Raw genomic sequence first — 18,621 nt, 5'->3', positions numbered from 1 at the left:
ACCGGATACGAAGTACCTTTATGTTCCCCTTATGTTAATCGGTCCAATTAGGTAATCTAAATCTTGCTTTTAATCTATATCATTGGTCTGATTGCAATACTCAATTTGTAGTCTGATATGGGCTTGACACAAGTTGAATGCAATTTTTGCAGGATAGAGATGTTCTACTGTTCAGAGAACGAGTGAAGTTTCATGTTACGCGACCTTGGGAGAGTTGTTCTTTATTCTCTCAATCAATATTAATTAAAAAATATAGCTTACAATTATATACTTACAATAAACAAATAATCTAATACGTCTAGTATAAAATAATAAAATAAACACGTACATATACAATGTAACATATACCAATCAAGGTTATTTAGTTTACAAACAGTATACTGTTGCCAGGCAGATTTAATTTTTCGTATGAGATCTCGTAACCCGACTAAGAGCTGAAATAAATTTCGATTAGTACAAGTTATCGTATATAGTATTACATTCCTTTGTACGTTATGATTACGACTTACATCTTGGCGTTCTCTGCAATGAAAGGTTTTCATCAAACACACGTTTGCTTCGACTTTGTCTCGATGGTGTCCCACGTTTCGAATGAGGAGTCATAGGTAATACTGGTTTATTTTCAGCGCAAATCAAACATGTTTCAACTGTAAAATTCTTAGATTATTTTATAATAAATGTACGATTGTAAATGCACGTGCAGTTATAATGATTATGTGCAGTTGTTATGATTATCTTGTTTTATGATCTAAAAATTTTACCATTAAACGCAACACTTTTCCGGGACGATCTTCTCTTTTTGAAACTATTCTTGTTAATCTCTACATTTTTTACATCTTCATCTATTTGCGATAACTTTAACGACTTCCTTCTATTTGACTTCACAGGACTCTCATTCTCCTTTTTACTATCACTTTCTTTCTTCGGGGTCATCTGTGAGAAAAATAATATTTTAATAGTTAGATTCGATTTATAATTGAAGGATTATATTAAATATATATTAAAGTATATGTCAAGTTAAATACATATTAAGTTATATTTACAGAAATATGTGCAGAAAAGTTCTTATTAGAAATATATCTTATAAAATACACTACTTTATATTGAAATATACATATCATGTTATAAACATTGAAATAAAAAATTTATAAAACTCATAAAAACAATAGTGCTTACTATTTTACTCATTCTTTTAGTTTTTGGAGTGTCATTTATCGTAATAGTTCTATTTCTCAGTGTTTTCACTTCTACCTCTAGTTCTTGTTCCAAATTTTCTATGGTGAAAGTTGTTTCCAGATTGACAGGTGTCTCAGTGTTGGCTGGCGTTGGAGGCATAATATTTATATATGGAGTTTCCATCTTACCATTGTTTGTCGCTCTCTTACGTTGAGATCGACGTCTTAAACTTGTCCTACACTTAGTCTTTACATTATCTTTTGGCGATGGTTCTTTAAGAGCTATCGCAGATGTTATGTCTTTCAGAGGATCCAGTGGATCAGAGTCAGGGATATATGACGCAGATGATTTGGATGTGTTTCTTTTTTTTTCAAGTAGTGTTTGCACTTCAGATGGCAACAAATCAAGACTGTCCGTGCTATCTGAGTCCTCGGTTTCAAAGATCAATTTTCTTTCAACATTAATGCATTCTTCAGGACTTATGTCATCCAACTCGAGACTGTCTATTCTATTTAATGCAACGCTCAAGCTTTTCTTAATTTGTGTTTCTTTATCATCGGCTTCAGTCGAGGCTACTTGATCATCAAATAAGACTTTGTGCGCGGATCTTAAGCGAATCTCTTTGTTTATAATCTCTTTTTTCTCTATAATCTCTGTTTTCTTTAATATACTCTTGCCTGGCGTTTGATCGGAATTAATGTACGATATTGTGTCATCTAATTGAATTTCCGGTGTCTTACACATTTGACTTATTTTCATAACTGTCAATGGACTCTTCATTCTCGTAATTTTATCGGAAAATTGCACCTTTTCAATTTTTGTCGAATTTGCCTTAAAGCTATCGCGTTTGGTAGGAGCCGATTTAAAACCATCTATCGATATGGATTTTCTTGTATGTCGAATATCGGCGTTCTCTTTAAAAGCTATCGACCTCTTGCTATTCAGTGATGGCAATAAATGCTCTTTACCGATACTCGGATTTTGCAGCAACGTATCTTCTATATTTGACGTTTCTGCCATCTTCTTTCGTCTAGCAGCTAATATTATTGATCGCAATGAACTTGGCTTTGATGATACAATTTGTTTCTTAGTAGTCATTCGTTTCTTCGTTGCAGGCTTGACAATAGCGGACTGCTCCTCCTGCCATTCTCTGTTACGTTGTTGCTCCAATTTTTCAAATCGCAAATCGCAATTCCTGACTTCCATATATGTTATATCCCAAAATCCTTGTAAATCCTTGCATGTTACCAGCATTTGTCCCTTGCCAGTTTCACAATCCGACACTAGATTGCGGAATCTTTCAAACTTCTTATTCATCAACAAATTGGTCTGTCCCACTGCTTGGCTTATTTCATACATAGCATCTTCTGGGACACCCTTTTCCAGTCGGATGTTCATCCATTTAGTACAAAGCTCCTTAAGTCTAGTTATTTCCCTATTCAAGAGAAATTTGAAGTACTGAGCAGTGCGTTCCTCTTCTTCAACAGATATGTTTAGATTTTTCATTACCGTGTTTTTGGTTGGGATATCAGTTGATGGCGAATTACTAATGCCAAGCCTTAACATCTGTTCCTTTCTAGCATTCTTTTTACCACGACTTAACGTGAGGTATGGCGAAAACATAATGAGATCTTCACAGTTTTCCTTCATAAAAGATTGATCAAATTTAGGAGTCATTTGTACTGAATTCTCCGTATCGATATTGGTTGACAAAGATTTTTCCTCTTGTATGTCCTGTTCGTTCAACGATACATTTTTTGTTTCCTTTAGTTCAGATGTGCTGTCGCTTAAATTAGAATCTGATTCATTTAACTTCTGTTTATTTGCTGGCGATTTTGAATCCACAGAATCTTTCCGATTTGATGCAGCATTAAGATCAAGATCTTGCGTATTTAATTTTCCTGATGCATCTTTCTGATCATTTGTATGTTGTGTCTGATCTCCTGATTTGTTTTCAAAGAAAATACCTTTTTCTGAAGGTGTTTCTTCTATCGCTACAACACCGAATAGCGGCAACTTTGGTAATCCAGATGGTGGCCTAAACTTGTGACTATTAGGAGCAAATGATTTCCGAAACTTATCAGGTGTTGGTTTCTTGATGTCCAGAGGTCTTGTTGAACTTACAGGCATTATATTATTTGTAGCTGGTGCTTTTTGCTTCATCATTGCTGCTTTAGCAAGCAATCTCTTCTCTGTAGCTCTTGTTATTCGTTTCTTATCATTTGAATATTTTGCTTGGCTGGATTTCACAATTTTATCTGGTGCAGTATTAATTTTAGCTACAGGAGAATAGAGGGAATGATGAACAACGCCAACTTTAAATACAGGTTTTTTCTTAGAGTTCTCTAATTTCTTTTTCCTATCACGCTCTTCCTTCCATCTCATTAATTTTTTCGCACGGTCACCTGTAACCCTAGGTTTGTCCTCTGCTAAAAATAACAGATATCTTATTCTTAATTGCTCGATAAGTTCGAAATTAACATGAATATAAATAAAGCATTCAAGAATCTGAGAATGAAGAGGATGTAAGACCATGATAAATCTAGTTATTACCATTCCAATTATCGATAGGAGTCGTATAATTAAATAATTGAAAATTATTTGCAAACTTACCACGTTGTGGACTGGTGGGCGTCGATACATCGTGCAATTTGCGATTCTTGGCGAAGTCCTGTGTCCTGATTTCTTTGCGTGATTTCTCTTGATAGTACGCGCGTACAGATCTACTATGATCAGCGTCGCCAAATCCTCTGCGCGGATTTTTGTATCGTTGTTGGAGATGTGACATCGCAGAAATTCGACGGGAGAATTCAACTGTATCTACGCACGCACGTTACAGCAACTGAAGTCGTTATTCAAATTGGTGCTTGAACCGTTGAAAACAGTGCTGCTAACGCGGTGCGATGTTTCGTGATTTCTTATTGGCCAGCACGAATTTGAAGGATCAGTGTCGCCAATTGACGCAATGAAACGCTGCGGTGCGTTCAGAAATCGTGTTCAACAGGCGGAATAACGAACGTTAACCAATCATGATCAAAGAAACCTTTGCTCTTTCTTGATTGGTTAATTAAATCCTATTCGATCCGTTTCGAAACACCCAGGCTATTCGGAAACATTACTTATCGGTGTGCCTTTGGCTTCACTTCAGTGACTGAACTGAATTGACACACCGATGGAAAAAGAGATAGAGAGCGAGAAATAAGGAACAAAGAGCACATTGTAGATCAGGCTTAAAGCTTGACTTACAATGTGCTCTTTGCGTTCCGCTTCTTGCTCTCTATTTTTTTTCTGTAAAAGTTTCTACTTACTCATGGAAGAGAGATGCAAGAAGCGAGAAACAAAGAGCGTATTGTAGTTCAGGCTTAAGAATTTCTATTTACTCACGGAAAAGAGACAGAGAGCAAGAAGCAGGACGCAAAGGGTATATTGCAGACCAAGCTTAAAGGGAACGCAGCCTATGAGAAGTCGGATGGCACGCGAACCGTGCGGTGTCTGCCAAACAAACGCGAGGCTCTCCTTGTTTAGTGAAAGCGCCGCCACCGCAAGCTGCAAACACGAGACGCGAAAAAAAACGTCGACGTGCTTGGAAGAAGAAACGCGATTTCCCACGGCGGAATATAGATTTCACGAACGTGTCGTCCTACCGTGTTATTCGCGGCACGTCTGAGAATTGTTGGCGCGTTTTTTTCCCTGGCGGTAGCTTCGTCGAACTCACGTTGATCAGAGCAGTATTGGGCATATTCGTCCCGGACGTGAGGATTTTTGTACGATCGCGAGGAGCATCTCCCGCGGCATTGTGAGTGGGGCGATTCGAGGGGGAAGAATCGGCACAGGCGGGAAGACATGAATGATCATCGGTAGTTGTCGCATCGGAGAAGGAAGAAAAAGGGATAGGAGGTGAAGGACGCGACGAGATGGCGATGAACACGACTACGATTTTCTCGAGGATGATGAAGACGCTGCGGGAAAACAGCAGTGTCAAAGAAAAGCGCGAAGCTTTAACCTATATCTCCAGGTAAAGTATTAGGATCGTGTTCCCATTGGGTTTTCCTATACATGACAATACGATAGGAGGTATGGCGATCGTTGTTGCGTCTCATGGCGTAAAACGGAGTGATTACGACACGAAATATGTCAACAAAAATTTAAAACCCCTTTGTGTGTGTGGGTGGGTGAGTGTGTGTGCGAGGCGTACGAATGGCGTTACAGAATCGCTAGAAAATTCGTCAGAAACGATAAACCCTCTTCTTTCGATTTCTTCTTTTTTTATGTTGCACTTTTTATATTTGCAATGCAGGAAGTGCAGGGAGAAAGGAGGGAAAGGAAAATTTGCGAAGGAGCATAGATGTGTGATATGGAAAACAACATTTTTATTAACACACATCTTTGTATTACATTTTCCTATTATCGTAGAATTTCTCATTATTGTTACAGGACCAACTCTCTTGTTGGTTGAGTTATATATTACATATATATGTATATATAGGGGCTAACAATCAAACAAATAAATTTGTAATTATAAAACTCACAATTAATATATTCATGATTAATGCTATATTAATTTTATATATCCATATACATGAATATGTATATATTTATGTATATACATATGTATGTATATGTTTCTGCTAGATAACAAGATTTAATGTAATATTGGATTTAATAGTATTTGCATATGACAAAATAACAATGATTATTTTGCAGTCAAGCTAAGAAATTAGAATCGAGTGGTGTTATTAAAGAAGAACGATATACAGAATTATGCAAGTTGGTTATAGAAGCATTTACAAAGGAAGAAGGAAGTATGCAGTATGAGGCATTAGGAGCACTTACTGCCATTGTGCAAGAATTTCAAGCACATTCCTTACACCTTTTTGAATTAATGTTGCAGACAGATAAGCGAATAAGGTTTGTCTTGTTAAATTCATCCTTTCAAAATTTACCCAGCTATGTATCGACTTCTCTGTGCGAGAGTATCCTAGACCTCTACACAGATATTATTCTCATTTTGGTTTTAGATTAAAAATACTTAAGCTGTTGGAGGTAATAGAAGACAATGCTATTTCTGCAGCTGTCAATGATGGACAGGCTGTAAATTTTTTTAAGGAATGTCTGATCAGTGTACAGCCTAGTTCAATGGAGTGGATAACACCAACAGCATGCGTAGACAATTTGCAAATGTTGACTAAGGTCGAACATCATGTATTATCGGACGAACAAAAATTAGAAGAGGATACAGTCGCTTATTCGCTTAATCTTCTAAAAAGATTATACAGACTGGCTGCTGTAACATTTGATCCAAACATAGAGAAAGTATGAACATGCATAATTATGTATCCTGAATGATGTTTGAAATTAAAATTTGTAACTGAAAAATTAGAAATGCTATCTTTTTGTTTTAGTTTGATATATTATTGATGGATAAGATTGTAACATTGGCATACATGGGACACAAACGTCAGCGTTCATTTGCTCTGAAAGTCTTGCAGCAAGCTATCGCAACTAATTCCTCATTTCGTATTCGTAAAAATCATTCTGAACAATGGGCTCAGTATAAAACAAATATACAATCTTTGTATTGTAAACGTATGTTGCTCTTGGTAGCAGCGTGCGAAACTGATTGGAGCATTCAGTGGAATGTCACTATCCAGCTTCTTGGTACGGATCTTCATCGTGGTGCTAATCTTATAAATAATTTACTTAGTGTCGAAGAAAAGGCTTTCAAGTCTACCGATACCATTATACGCAGGTAAAAACTACAGTTTTTAGTTTAAGCAATTTTTTTTTTTCATTATGAATTAATAGCTCTTCTTAACTGTATTGCAGACAAGCTTTCCTCTCATGGAAATTATTGATCGACAACTTCGCTTTAGACTATCAAGAACTTGCTACTGCCAGAAGAATAAAATTACTTTGTATTCCATTAAACGCTAAGAACAGCAAAACGGAATTAATCTCGTTGACGAAATTAGAAGTTTGGTGGCATTTAATTATCAAACTTTACAAAGATATCACGCAGTTTGTTACTCCCGTTATCACGCAATTTCTAAACTTCTGCTTCGGGCCGCTCGGAGATACACCATTACTTTCCTCCAAATTTAACGTTGTTGCCTCTCCAGGCAAAAGATTTCTAAAGACAAAGCTGGTTGCTGTGGATGCCTTGTATCAGTTGATTGTTTCAAGGGGAGAGAATTCTACAGTTTGCGCTGCAATGTTAGAAGAAAGGCTCCCTCATGTTATAACTCATCCAGTTTTTCAAGAGTGTTCCAAAAGCATTACTCACAGTATAGGAGAGGCAATACTCATTCTTGGGCAACTCACAGATCAAGAAATGAAAAATCGTTTTCAGCTTGGAAAAATATTATGGACAAGCCTAATGATATATATCACAGAATTAAAAATTGAGAATAAGGTTACTAGCACATATTTAATTTTCGTATTACTATGTTATAAACATACGCGTGTGTGTGTGTGTGTGTGTGTGTGTGTGTGTGCGCGCGCGTGTGTGTGTGTACACATATAAAAGAAATAATTATCAGGAATTTACTTTGCATGCGGAATTTTGCAGGACCATCTGTTTAGAGATGTGATACTAGTTGTAACTGAATTGGGAAACCATTTTGATAAATCCATGGTGAAAGATATGATTTTCAATGTAATTTTGCTAGATCTTGTTCGAGTCATTAAGGCTTCTGCGTTTGTTGATAGCGCATTACCAGAGTTGGTATTGAAACTGTTATCACTTCCAGTACTCTGCGAAGTGCCAGAGTAAGTATAGTTCAGACGACTTGAATTTGAATACGCTGGCATATCCTGCGTAAATTAAACGTTTATTATCTTCATATCATAGGAATTTCTGCTGCAATGATATTGAGTGCCTTCTTCAGAGGTGTATTAGTTCAGAAATTACATGTTCGCATACGTTTGGATGTCTGCAAACAATAATGTCAAATCTGAAGTCAGCGAGTGATACGCGTGAAAATATGTACGTACGGGAAATTTTAATTATATATAGTATGTATGTACATATTAATACATGTTATAACACATATATATATTCAGATATTTGACAATAAACAATGTTTTGCAGGATATTTTACATAGAATTGTGGGCTGTAATAGCGACGGTATTGACAAAGTATACAGCAAATTCTAAGAAGATCGATGAGGGTGATAAAAACGGACATAACTTTAAGACTGTGAAGTCGGTTTTGTTATTCCCACTTCAATGTATAGCTTCGGAAAATTTCCAACAGGTTTATAGAATTTTATGTTTCTCTTATTGTATATTTAATGAGCTATGTAGCTATTTTCTTATGTATTAATAATTTCTCAGTTGCAAGATTGTGAAATGCGAAAATGTAAATATGGGCAAGTATGGAAATCTTTATATAAAGAATTCGAGATACAATCAGGTTCGATAAGTACAGTGAAACCAAACGAGATTTTATTGGATATCGCAAGTATGATTCAGACTTATTTAAACAAAAACAATTGTTCTTTCATTGTATTTTGTTTAGATGTCTTATTGGGTACCATTAATTACGAGCATTTATTCGGTATGTAGTCAATTGTGTCATTGAATATATATATAATGAATGAATAATGTTGAGTTGAATATTGTGCATTTTTTTTGTAATTTATGTGTTTCAGTACAAGATGGAATTCCATCTATCATGCAATTAATAATAGATGTAGTAACAATTGCTCTTACCAACATGCAAACCAGTAACTGTGAAGTAACTTTGAAGATGTTGTCGGCTATGCTTATTACTGTATATGGACATAATCTGCATAAAGCAGTGCTATATTTGCAAATTTGTAAATCAGCAATTGAATTTGTACTTGAATTGCAGTTGAAGACACTTTCTAAAGAAGTATGTTAATATTGTTACATACAGAACATCTCTTTCGACTCGTCTATCTATAGTTTTCTTTAAACTGGCAATATTACTTATAGGTTGTAAGCCTTTGGGAAACTGTAATTAGCATTTTTAGAGGACTTGACAAACGGATACATCGGGAAATTTTCTCGTTGTATAAAGAAGTAGTTTTAAAAGCCATACAACATTCTAACTCAAACATAAGATCTTTAGCATGGTCTGTTTTTGGAAATGAGGATGGCTCAGGCAGTACTGCTAAGTATATTTCAGATGAGAAAGAAGGAATGATAGAAAAGTCGCCATCGCACTCGAAACGTGATGATTCTGCAAAGAAAAAGGAAGAAACGGGAAAAGTAAAAGACGTGCGTGTAGTTGGTAGTTTCTTAAATAGGAAACCAGTTAATACGAAGTCGGCATCTAATAAGCCATTAGAGAGGGACGAAAAGAATGCACTTATATTGCCTGAACCTGATTCGCAAGTAAGTGATGTTTACTATATATTATACCACGTTACGTAATTCTTACAATTCTTTGTACAACATTCTTCATATGTCCAAATTTGCTTTCAGGATTATGTGTACATAAAAACAGATTTGAAATTTGACATTAATCGTTTGACAGAGCACCAAAAGGAAACCTTGAAAAAGAAGAGAGAAGATATACCGGCATTGTACAATGATCTGTCTCAATCGTCCTCGCAAAATACCCAAAACTTGCAGGAATGGTTCGACATCAAGGCTAAGCATATTAACGAATTGGATAAAGCCAATAATAAAAAGAACGACTTAATAACACAGAAACCTATTAATAATGATGCTAACAAAGAAAATAAGATCATCGTTATGCAAGGTGAACTTAATTTGATGGACAAGATGATTAATAATAACAATAGCAATAAGTTAGATGGAAACGTCGGGGATAATATCATTGATGCGAAGCAAAAGAAAGATTCGACGAAAGAAGCCGAGAGAAAAGATTCTGACTCGCACGATGAGAATACGTCTAAACAAACCCACTTGACTTCGCCATTGTTCACTGGATTTATTCCAGAACCGGACAACGAGATAGACGTGCACTCAACAACATCTGTTACAAAAAGATTAAATTTTGAGTCAAAAGAGGAATTTCCTGAAGATAAAACGCACGAGCGGCAATCGTCACCGTCAATGTTCGATAGCGCTAAGCGACGACATCGTAATGATAAAGTCGATACGGCAAGATCGAATTTGTCGTTAAGAAGTGACGAGGCTGACGAGAACCAGAAAGATTCAAGTACGGTAAATGTACAGAAAACATCGAGAATGAAACATAGTCAAGGAAGAGCCGGTGCGAGCAGTTCTCGGAGTCCGTGCGATGACACTGACATCAAGGAAGAATCTAACGAAAGCAAGAAAGGTATTAAGCGTAAGTACGTGTCGGATACCGAATCGGATAGAGTTCTGCAGCAACGTCGAAAGCGGAAAATGATTTCGCTTTCTAAAGACGTTAATGACGACGATAAGGATAAATTGCGACATAGCGACAATACATCGTTGGATACGATGGACACGGATGGCTTGAGTCAGCGTGTGCAAAAAGAGATGTCTCGCTTGAAAATTGACATGGTATTTGATTGTAACGCGGTGAATCGTCGTCGAATCAAACATTCGGATGAAGGGGACAAAGAAACAATGTTAAAAAAAGTTAATACAAAGGACGCAAAAGAAGGGAATGATACGAGTCAAGGAGCACTTATTAAGAGACGAAGTAGAAGAAGTATCAGACAAGAATCTGAGAAGCCCACTGAGTCTGACTTACTAAAGAAGTTTAAAGAATTGGCTAAAGAAGATAAAGAAGCTAGGAAAGCCAGTGATACTGATAAAGTACCATTGAAGAATTCGGCGGACACGGATACGACGCAAATGGTCCCAACGACCAGCCAAACGGCACAAGATGTTACCGACAGAATGCAAGATGAAAAGCTCGATGATTCGAAATCTATCTCTGTCAAAAGTGAAGATACCTCCAAAGTTACCTCCGAACAGGACGAGTCGAGTCAGGATGAGATAGAAGATGTTGTTGAAAGTTCGCAGGCTCTCAACGTCATAAAAATAGATAAAATATGCGGCGAGAAACAGTGCTTCATAAAGATTAATAAAATGCCGAATATTCACGCGATCAAAGCTTCCGACGTGATCGTTGAGAAAAATTATGTACCTGAATCTATCCCCGTGGATTGCGGTGATGTCGATGTGCCTGGTCCATGTGAGCAACCAAATGAAGCTACTATTGATAATAATAAAGAGACGAGCGACGCAGGGAATAAAGATAGTGCGAATAAGGACGTGACTGAAGAAACTGACAATTCCAACGCGAAAATTCCAAGCACGGAGAGTCAGAAGGCAGTCGACGGTTCGACCAAGCTTGCGGGTGTAATTACTTATTCCTCGCCGAAAGGCAGCGGCAAGGTTTTCCCCAAGCTTAAATCTTTCACGGTTCACGGACGCGCCGCTCATATGCTAGGTTTAGTCACGAAACAGTCGCGAATCGAAACAGATAATGTAATTGTTGCCGAGGATGACTCGGTGATCAAGAAGTCGAGAGGCAAGGATGCGGAAACTGAAGCGTCGACGAGTAAGAAGGTTCCCACGGTTAAAGAGATCGACAAGATAGGCGGGCCATCCGGCAGTCGGCAGGAGAAGATTTTTAATAATATGAGGTCCATACATGACTACGCGTGTCCGTCGACGTACATGTTTTCCGGCTTGAAGAACGACGGCGAAAAACTGCCGTCCAAAGTGGATAAGGATATTTCAGATTCTGTATCGACAGACAACTCGGGAGACAAGGAAAACGAAGAGAATGCGTCGTTTTTGTCCGACAAGGACGACCTGCCGATATTGGAATGGTCGAGCGCTAACCCACCCTCGTTGACTGCATCACCGAGCGCTAGTATTCTCAAACGTAATCGATTGATCGTTTCAGAGCCAGATCCAGATTCTGTACATCCTAATAAGGTAATTCGTGCTACTTATTTCCACCCAGGGTGTCTATTGTCCGCTTGGAAAAATCTGGAAAACCTGGAATTCTCACGGAATTTCAGGGTCGCTACAGATCTGGGATTTTAAACTTTGCTCGCAATTCCTTTAAATGTTATCAACTGTATTCTTTTTTCTAATACTCATTTATTTTTTTGTTGGTCTAAATTTGCATTCAGGATTATGTTACTGAACTTTCGAGTTTGTGTTGCTTCTAATTTTATAAGCTATCATTCCTGCAACCCCTGCTTTTAAAAGTTGAACATTACATATTGCTCATGGAAAATTCTCCATTGTCGTTTGGAAAATATGGAAAAGTGTGGGAATTTCGAAATTTATTTTCCTTGCAACCTTGGAATTTGTTTATGGTTGGAAAAATCAAGGAATTTTTTCGGGAATCGAGGAGTTTTAAATGGGTATTCGTCTGTAAGCCATATCGCGTTACTTATGGACGAATATTGTGAGGTTGATTAAATTTTATTTAATAATATTTTTTTTTTTCATCAAGAATCAGAGAAAATAGTTGAGAATGTTCGATTTGATTTTTTAATTAATTTTTATTTTAATATTGATTAATAAGGAATAGCACTATATATATACAAATCATAGGCGTCAACTTATTTATATTCTGTGTACGTATACATTTAAAATTGTTTTTAAGTTTAATATTTAAATATTAGCACTTTTATGTTTATAATTTCTTTTGTTCTACGTGTACATCTTGACGTACAGATATTTTGTACTATGTTACATCTATTTATATAATATAAATATTTAATTATGTTGTTTTTATGTTTACAGCATTGATTTTACGATTAATCCATTCAATATTGAAAACAACGATTTCGTGTTAGGTGCAATTTTGTTTAATTAAGATTATTTATAATTAAGATTAATTAGATATTTTTTACTTTAATAGTTTTATAAACGTTGCATTTTTTTTACCGGTTATGCATTACATAATTTTTTTGTTTTTAACTTTTAAAATGAACATTTAATAATTTTATGCAATATAAAATTTATTTTTTAGAGTCCTTATGGGTTTTTTTTTCAAAAATTTTCAAATTTAATCATTGCAATTCGATTCTTAATTTTATTTTATTATTTATAAACTTTTATGAATGAAAAATATTAAGGACTGCATAATAAATACATATTCATTTGAGATATATTAAAAAATACTTTTATTTGATCTGGAATTTTTAACAAATTGCCTGAAAAATCGGGGAATTGGAAATTTTTTTTGGATTTAAATAGACACCCAGCTATCATATCCTGATGAAAGATTGTTTTCCTTTGCAGCGAAAACGAGTGAGTTTTGCGGATCCGCCGGTGTCGAAAGAGATGGGCTACGAGATTTCCACTGCGCAGTCTCCACACAAGTCCTCGAAATTCTCTACGGTGCGCAGTCTCACGCCGAAGAAGAATTCCCCACGGTCTAAGAAATCCAAGCTCAAGTTTACATCGGCTGACGCGGAGAAATCGACAACTGAGAAAGACACTTCCAGCGAGATTAACGCTGAAATTGCTCCGCATGGTAAGAAAGCGTACGAGAAATTAGTAATAAAAATCGAGGCGCATCCGGACGCAGTGGGTGTTGATGGGCAAACATCAATGCCTAGTAATTACTCGGGAAATAGCAATGTAGTTGAAAGCAAATCTAACGCGGAAAATGATAATGAGGATGAGGATGAGAAGGTCGAGATAACCGTGATCGTATTGTTGTCCTTTTATGTCCTAGATCAAAATCAAGAGTCGTTAGCGAGTTTTCACGAAGAGATTGTGCAGAGCACTGTGCCGGTGGACTGCGTCGAGACCGGTGATTCCGAGACACAGCAAGACATCTTTGACGGATCGGAGACGAATAGCGATAGTTCAGTTATCCACTCCACTGACGACGACATCGACTTGTCCGCTCGAGACGACTCGGTCGACTCGGTTAAACTAATCGATCTTGATGATTCTTTGATGGATGCTTTACCTACTGATGAGGATAATCTGGAAGGTTTGAAAGATACCGATGCTTTACCCACCACTGAGGATAATGTGGAAGGTCTGGAAAATACAGACGCTTTACCTATCAATGAGGACAATCCGGAAAACCTGAAAGATACAGCAGACGCTTCACCTACCAATGAGGATAATCGAGAAGGTCTGGGGGATACTGCTTTACCCACCAATGGGGCTAATCTGGAAGATTTCGAAGATACTGCTTTACCTAATAATGAAGATAATCTGGAAATTCTGAGAGATACTGCTTTACCTACCAAGGATGGTGATCTGGAAGATACGGTGGACATCCAGAATATTGACGGATTGAATTCCACCGTGGACCCGGACGAAGTGTTCGGTGAGAAATTGCCGCGCATCAGCACGTGCGAGGATGAGCGGAATGCGAGGAACGCGAAGAACGTGGCGGAACAAGACACTTTGTCGGTAACGGACTCGATATTCGCGAGCCTGCCGTCGAGCCAAGACAGCCGATGTGAGAATCAGAACAACGTGCAGCTCGATCCTGAATTCTTGGATTCCGTACAGCCTATCTATCCAGCATTGTCATCGTGCGGAGAATCCATCATTGCTGTCATCGAACAGTTGACCACCCCTCTGTGGAGACAGTACTTGCAGACGTACCTTACGAATAGAAATCTGTTCACGATCGGTGACCTCGCGCAACTGTCTGAGCGCGAGGTCAACAGAATGCCTCTGAGTGGCAAATCGAAGATTCAACTCGTCAGGAAGGTGCTGCAACGCTATCAGAGCACGTTCGAAATCGCGAGCCGCAAGGACGACGGTCCGACGGCTACGTCACAAGAGAAACCCTCCGACAGGACGGAGCAATTGGACAAAAGGACGCTGGACGAAGTAACGATCGCGTTAGCCGCGCCTGGTTCTATCGAGGCAGCGCCAATCGGCAATGAGACCTTAAGGTGCAGCACGCCGCTCGCATCCGCCAGGAAGTTGCACGATCATTCGTCGACGAAGAGACCGCTCACCGAACACTTGGACACGACCGATCCTATCAACGAAGATTCTTCTATCTGCGACGATTATTTCGTGGATACCTCGGCGAAACGCGACAACGCGGATTCGTCAGCGTTGGATACTGGCGCGGTAAACGAGCGGACAGGCGCGGAAGCGCCAATCACCGCTCACAGCTCGCCCGAGAAATCCGCGAGGCACGGCAAACCAACGATGCTGCCCATCGCGACCTCGTCGGTCTCCAAAAGTCTGTACGTACCAGTCAGCTCTCTTTCGTCCTTATTAGGCGGTGAGAACTAACATAATTTCGGAATTGAATTTAGCCAATCAGTGTAAAGTTAACGAAACTCAAGTTTAGTGAAATTTAATGAATTCTACACTGATTGATCGAATTTCAATTCAGTCTCAATCTTCAATCTGTAGTCTGATACAGGCTTTATGCGTGCGTGAGATATATTTTAGCAGGGGTCACAGGACCGAAAAACTGGGAAGTCGTGGGAATTTTTAATGTCGGGGAAAATGCGTGGAAAAGTCGGAGAAAGATCTAAAAGAAATCTGGAATTTTGAACTTCGCTTACAATTTCCTCAAATGTGTTGTAATTCCCTGTGTTATTTTTTTTTTCCAGTATTCACTTATCTTTCGTTGACCTGAATTGCATTCAGAATCATGTTACGTTACTAAATTTTTAAGTTTGTTTTGCTCTTCTAGTAATTTAAGCTAACTTTTCCTGCAATTCCTGTTTCTAGACGTTCAAGTTTAATGTTACGTATTACTTGTGAAAAATTCTTCACTGTCTGGAAGACATGGGAAAGTCGGGGGATTTCAGAATTTATTTTTTATAGTAACACTGTTTAGGCTATATTATTATAAGATGTGAAACAAGAATATTATTCTCGTTTTGGTTTCAGCACAACCATAACTGATGCTCCTTCAAGTGACAGTATAAATGTGTCAGCAATTGTCTGTAACGAGCCTCTGATCACGCACTCGTCCGTTGGTGTCGGTACCGACGAGGTGTATTCCTCAGAACCGGCTGTTAAGAAAGTCACGAGGTCCGTCGAATCTCAGATGGCACTTGAGGACCTACTTGATGAAATCGATGTGAATGTTGTACTGGAGAGTGCAGTCAGAAGATGTAGCCCCGAATCTATCTTATCACAGTACAAGGTAAAGTCCGTTTGCTTCTCACGTGGTCTGTTCTTTTTAGCTGACTGGCTGTGCTTCGGTTCAAAAAATTTACGCACACTGAAACGTGAGAATCTCGTACGTACGTTTCATGCGCTTTCATGTGTGGGGGAGACCGAGTCTGGTTACCATACTTTTTACATATTGATCGAAAAGTTGTACGTAATATTATGTACATTATAATGTAGTCATATCCTTTAAGTAAAAGAAAAAAAAAATATTAATCTTATATATATTTATGCACAAAGAAGTTATTTTAATTATAAACGTACAGAGGTGATATCTCATCCCATATTCTGATTCAATTGTCACATGTCTTTTATGTAGAGGAAACAAGACAAATAATTTGTTTAAACATGGTCTTTTGATATTTTATTAAACTTTTCCGACTCGTGTGACTTTCAGACCCGGTCGTAAATTTCTTGAACCAGTGCAGCCAGTTCGGCTAAAAAGAACAGATCAACATATTCGATACATTCGATCGTATCTCTATCGGGTAAAAAATTCGTCCGTAGATGAAGATGACACAGCTGTCGGAAGCGGAACTGGTAAAGGAAACTCTGAGAATGCTCGGTTTGCACAACAAACGTCAGCTCAACGACGCGTTATTGAGAACGATTTGCCATAGTTACGGCATCAACAATGTCCTCCTCAGGCTGCCCGACGTTTTCAATTCCGACAAGAAATTCTTCGAGAAGGTATTCAAAGCATACCACAAGAAGCTGAATATCGTCGACTGTCTGAACATCTTCGATTGCACCGAATTGGAGAACGCGATCTGCCAAAAGTACACGTCGTCGGACCTCGTACGAATGTTGTCGGAGAAGCTGAAGCGGGAGGAACAAGAAGGTATCAAACAACCGATACCGGAAATATCGAGTTTAAATGCTATGTTACAGAGATTACCAATGGACGTAATTATTAGTCATACTGTAGCGAACGAGGAGGTCATTCCGTCGTCAGTGGTTTTAGACATAGCCTTGCAGAATAACAGCTCGGAGGATATAGCACGATCGTTGAGTGCTCAATCTCCCGATCGGGTCAGGCGTATCTTGGACCGTCTCAGGCCGTCTCAGTTTAATGCTGCGCAGATCGAGAATGAAGAAGTATCCAAAGAGAGTTTGCTCACCATTTTCAAGAGCGTCTGCTCGAAACTTACCGCGCAGGAACTGTTGGACGTGTACCACGAGACTATGACGAGCAAGCTCATCACAAAGGAAAATAAGAATTAGATCCGCAACGGAAAGGCACATCAGCGGTTCTAAGCTAACTCAATATGACTGATGTTTAGTATTGATGCGTTACGTACCTAGAAATCGCTTTATCCGTCATAACGTCCGCTGTATACTGACACTATGACGTATTCACGGATTTCTCACTCGCGTCGTGTAATCGCGTAACGGACTTTCTCTCCGCTGTGTCTGACTTGATTTAGTTGTTACCACTAAATTAATATTTTATTACTGATTATTTAGATTAGTTTTACCTTGAAACATTGATCAAGCATATTAGTTAGATGAGACTTATCTATTTATATTCTCATTTGCAACAGTCCTAAAACATTTGCCACGAACGTTACATATTGTATTAATCAAAATAGTTGTTTTACATGCCTGTGTGTAGCACGATGCGGTACAACTTGTATATATATATATCTAAATATCGGAAAAAAATCTATTAATTATTCAATCTGGATTGTCAATTTCGTTTGCAAATTTATGTAAAATACCAATAAAAATGGGCACAAAAAAGAAAAGCAAAAGAAACCAAATGGACAATTATTGAATTTCAGATTATTTTTTTAAAGTTATTGTGCTATTTTGAATTTTTGTGACATTGGTCTTACGATCACGTAACGCTTGCTCATATTTTTGTACAGCCATGAGAGTTTTTTTTTCTCGTGTATGTCTGAATTTATAATTGTTTGTTCACCACATATATATTACGTGAATTTGGTAATGTCATGCGGCTAAATTACGAATGTTGTATTTATACTACGTTGTTCCTGTACAAATACAGCGATTGCTTCTTTTATAAATAAGCATTTCATGAGACCAAATGATCGTCAGTGATTATTTCTTCAAATAACCGAACTTCGCCTTTCTCGGGCAGCCATATTGTTTTTACGTCATAAGCGAGATATGATAATAAGTTTTTTACAGAATATAGCTCTAGTTTTCCTCGAAAAAAAAACAGTAGTTTCGTAATCCTGAAACTTGTAACGTATGCGGCAAACTGAGATGTCTGCCCGATATGTCACGTAGAATCACAAAATGACTCCTGAAATAACGGGTCATTTTTCAGTCATACTCAGGCGGCCATGACAGTCATGTATGCGTAACATGTTTGACAGACATTTCATAAGTTTTGAGATTAC

At 37.9% G+C, this 18,621-nt stretch overlaps 2 protein-coding genes across 7 annotated transcripts; one reads left to right on the top strand and one right to left on the bottom strand.

Moving 5' to 3' along the window:
• Positions 1-343: 343 nt before the first annotated feature.
• On the bottom strand, positions 344-4,902 carry LOC106747064 (disks large-associated protein 5). 5 transcript variants are annotated; one of them, XM_014624330.1, is made up of 6 exons: positions 4,821-4,902; positions 3,790-4,018; positions 1,177-3,605; positions 762-933; positions 510-647; positions 344-434 (listed from the first exon to the last, which is right to left on the bottom strand). In XM_014624330.1, the coding sequence occupies exons 2-6, from the start codon at positions 3,962-3,964 to the stop codon at positions 397-399; spliced, it is 2,952 nt and encodes a 983-aa protein (XP_014479816.1). In that variant the 5' UTR covers positions 3,965-4,018; positions 4,821-4,902; the 3' UTR covers positions 344-396. The 5 variants fall into 5 exon arrangements, with proteins under 5 accessions (XP_014479816.1, XP_014479815.1, XP_014479813.1 ...); XM_014624329.1 differs by lacking the exon at positions 4,821-4,902 and adding an exon at positions 4,561-4,647; XM_014624327.1 differs by lacking the exon at positions 4,821-4,902 and adding an exon at positions 4,561-4,643 and having other exon boundaries at positions 3,790-3,996.
• Positions 4,045-18,327, top strand: LOC106747063 (telomere-associated protein RIF1-like). 2 transcript variants are annotated; one of them, XM_014624326.1, is made up of 17 exons: positions 5,091-5,191; positions 5,881-6,084; positions 6,195-6,489; positions 6,579-6,925; positions 7,003-7,588; positions 7,745-7,944; positions 8,027-8,161; positions 8,267-8,432; positions 8,513-8,735; positions 8,830-9,053; positions 9,137-9,538; positions 9,629-12,055; positions 13,379-13,613; positions 13,818-15,309; positions 15,968-16,226; positions 16,760-17,093; positions 17,170-17,261. In XM_014624326.1, the coding sequence occupies exons 1-17, from the start codon at positions 5,091-5,093 to the stop codon at positions 17,178-17,180; spliced, it is 7,641 nt and encodes a 2,546-aa protein (XP_014479812.1). In that variant the 3' UTR covers positions 17,181-17,261. The 2 variants fall into 2 exon arrangements, with proteins under 2 accessions (XP_014479811.1, XP_014479812.1); XM_014624325.1 differs by having other exon boundaries at positions 4,045-5,191; positions 16,760-18,327.
• The last annotated feature ends 294 nt before the right edge of the window (positions 18,328-18,621 follow it).

Source organism: Dinoponera quadriceps, unplaced genomic scaffold (assembly GCF_001313825.1).
Source record: "Dinoponera quadriceps isolate SergipeBrazil2010 unplaced genomic scaffold, ASM131382v1 scaffold2110, whole genome shotgun sequence".
In the NCBI taxonomy this organism is placed as follows: Eukaryota; Metazoa; Arthropoda; class Insecta; order Hymenoptera; family Formicidae; genus Dinoponera; species Dinoponera quadriceps.
The sequence above is the reverse complement of the archived record's forward strand: the minus strand, read 5'-3'. Positions and strand labels throughout refer to the sequence as shown.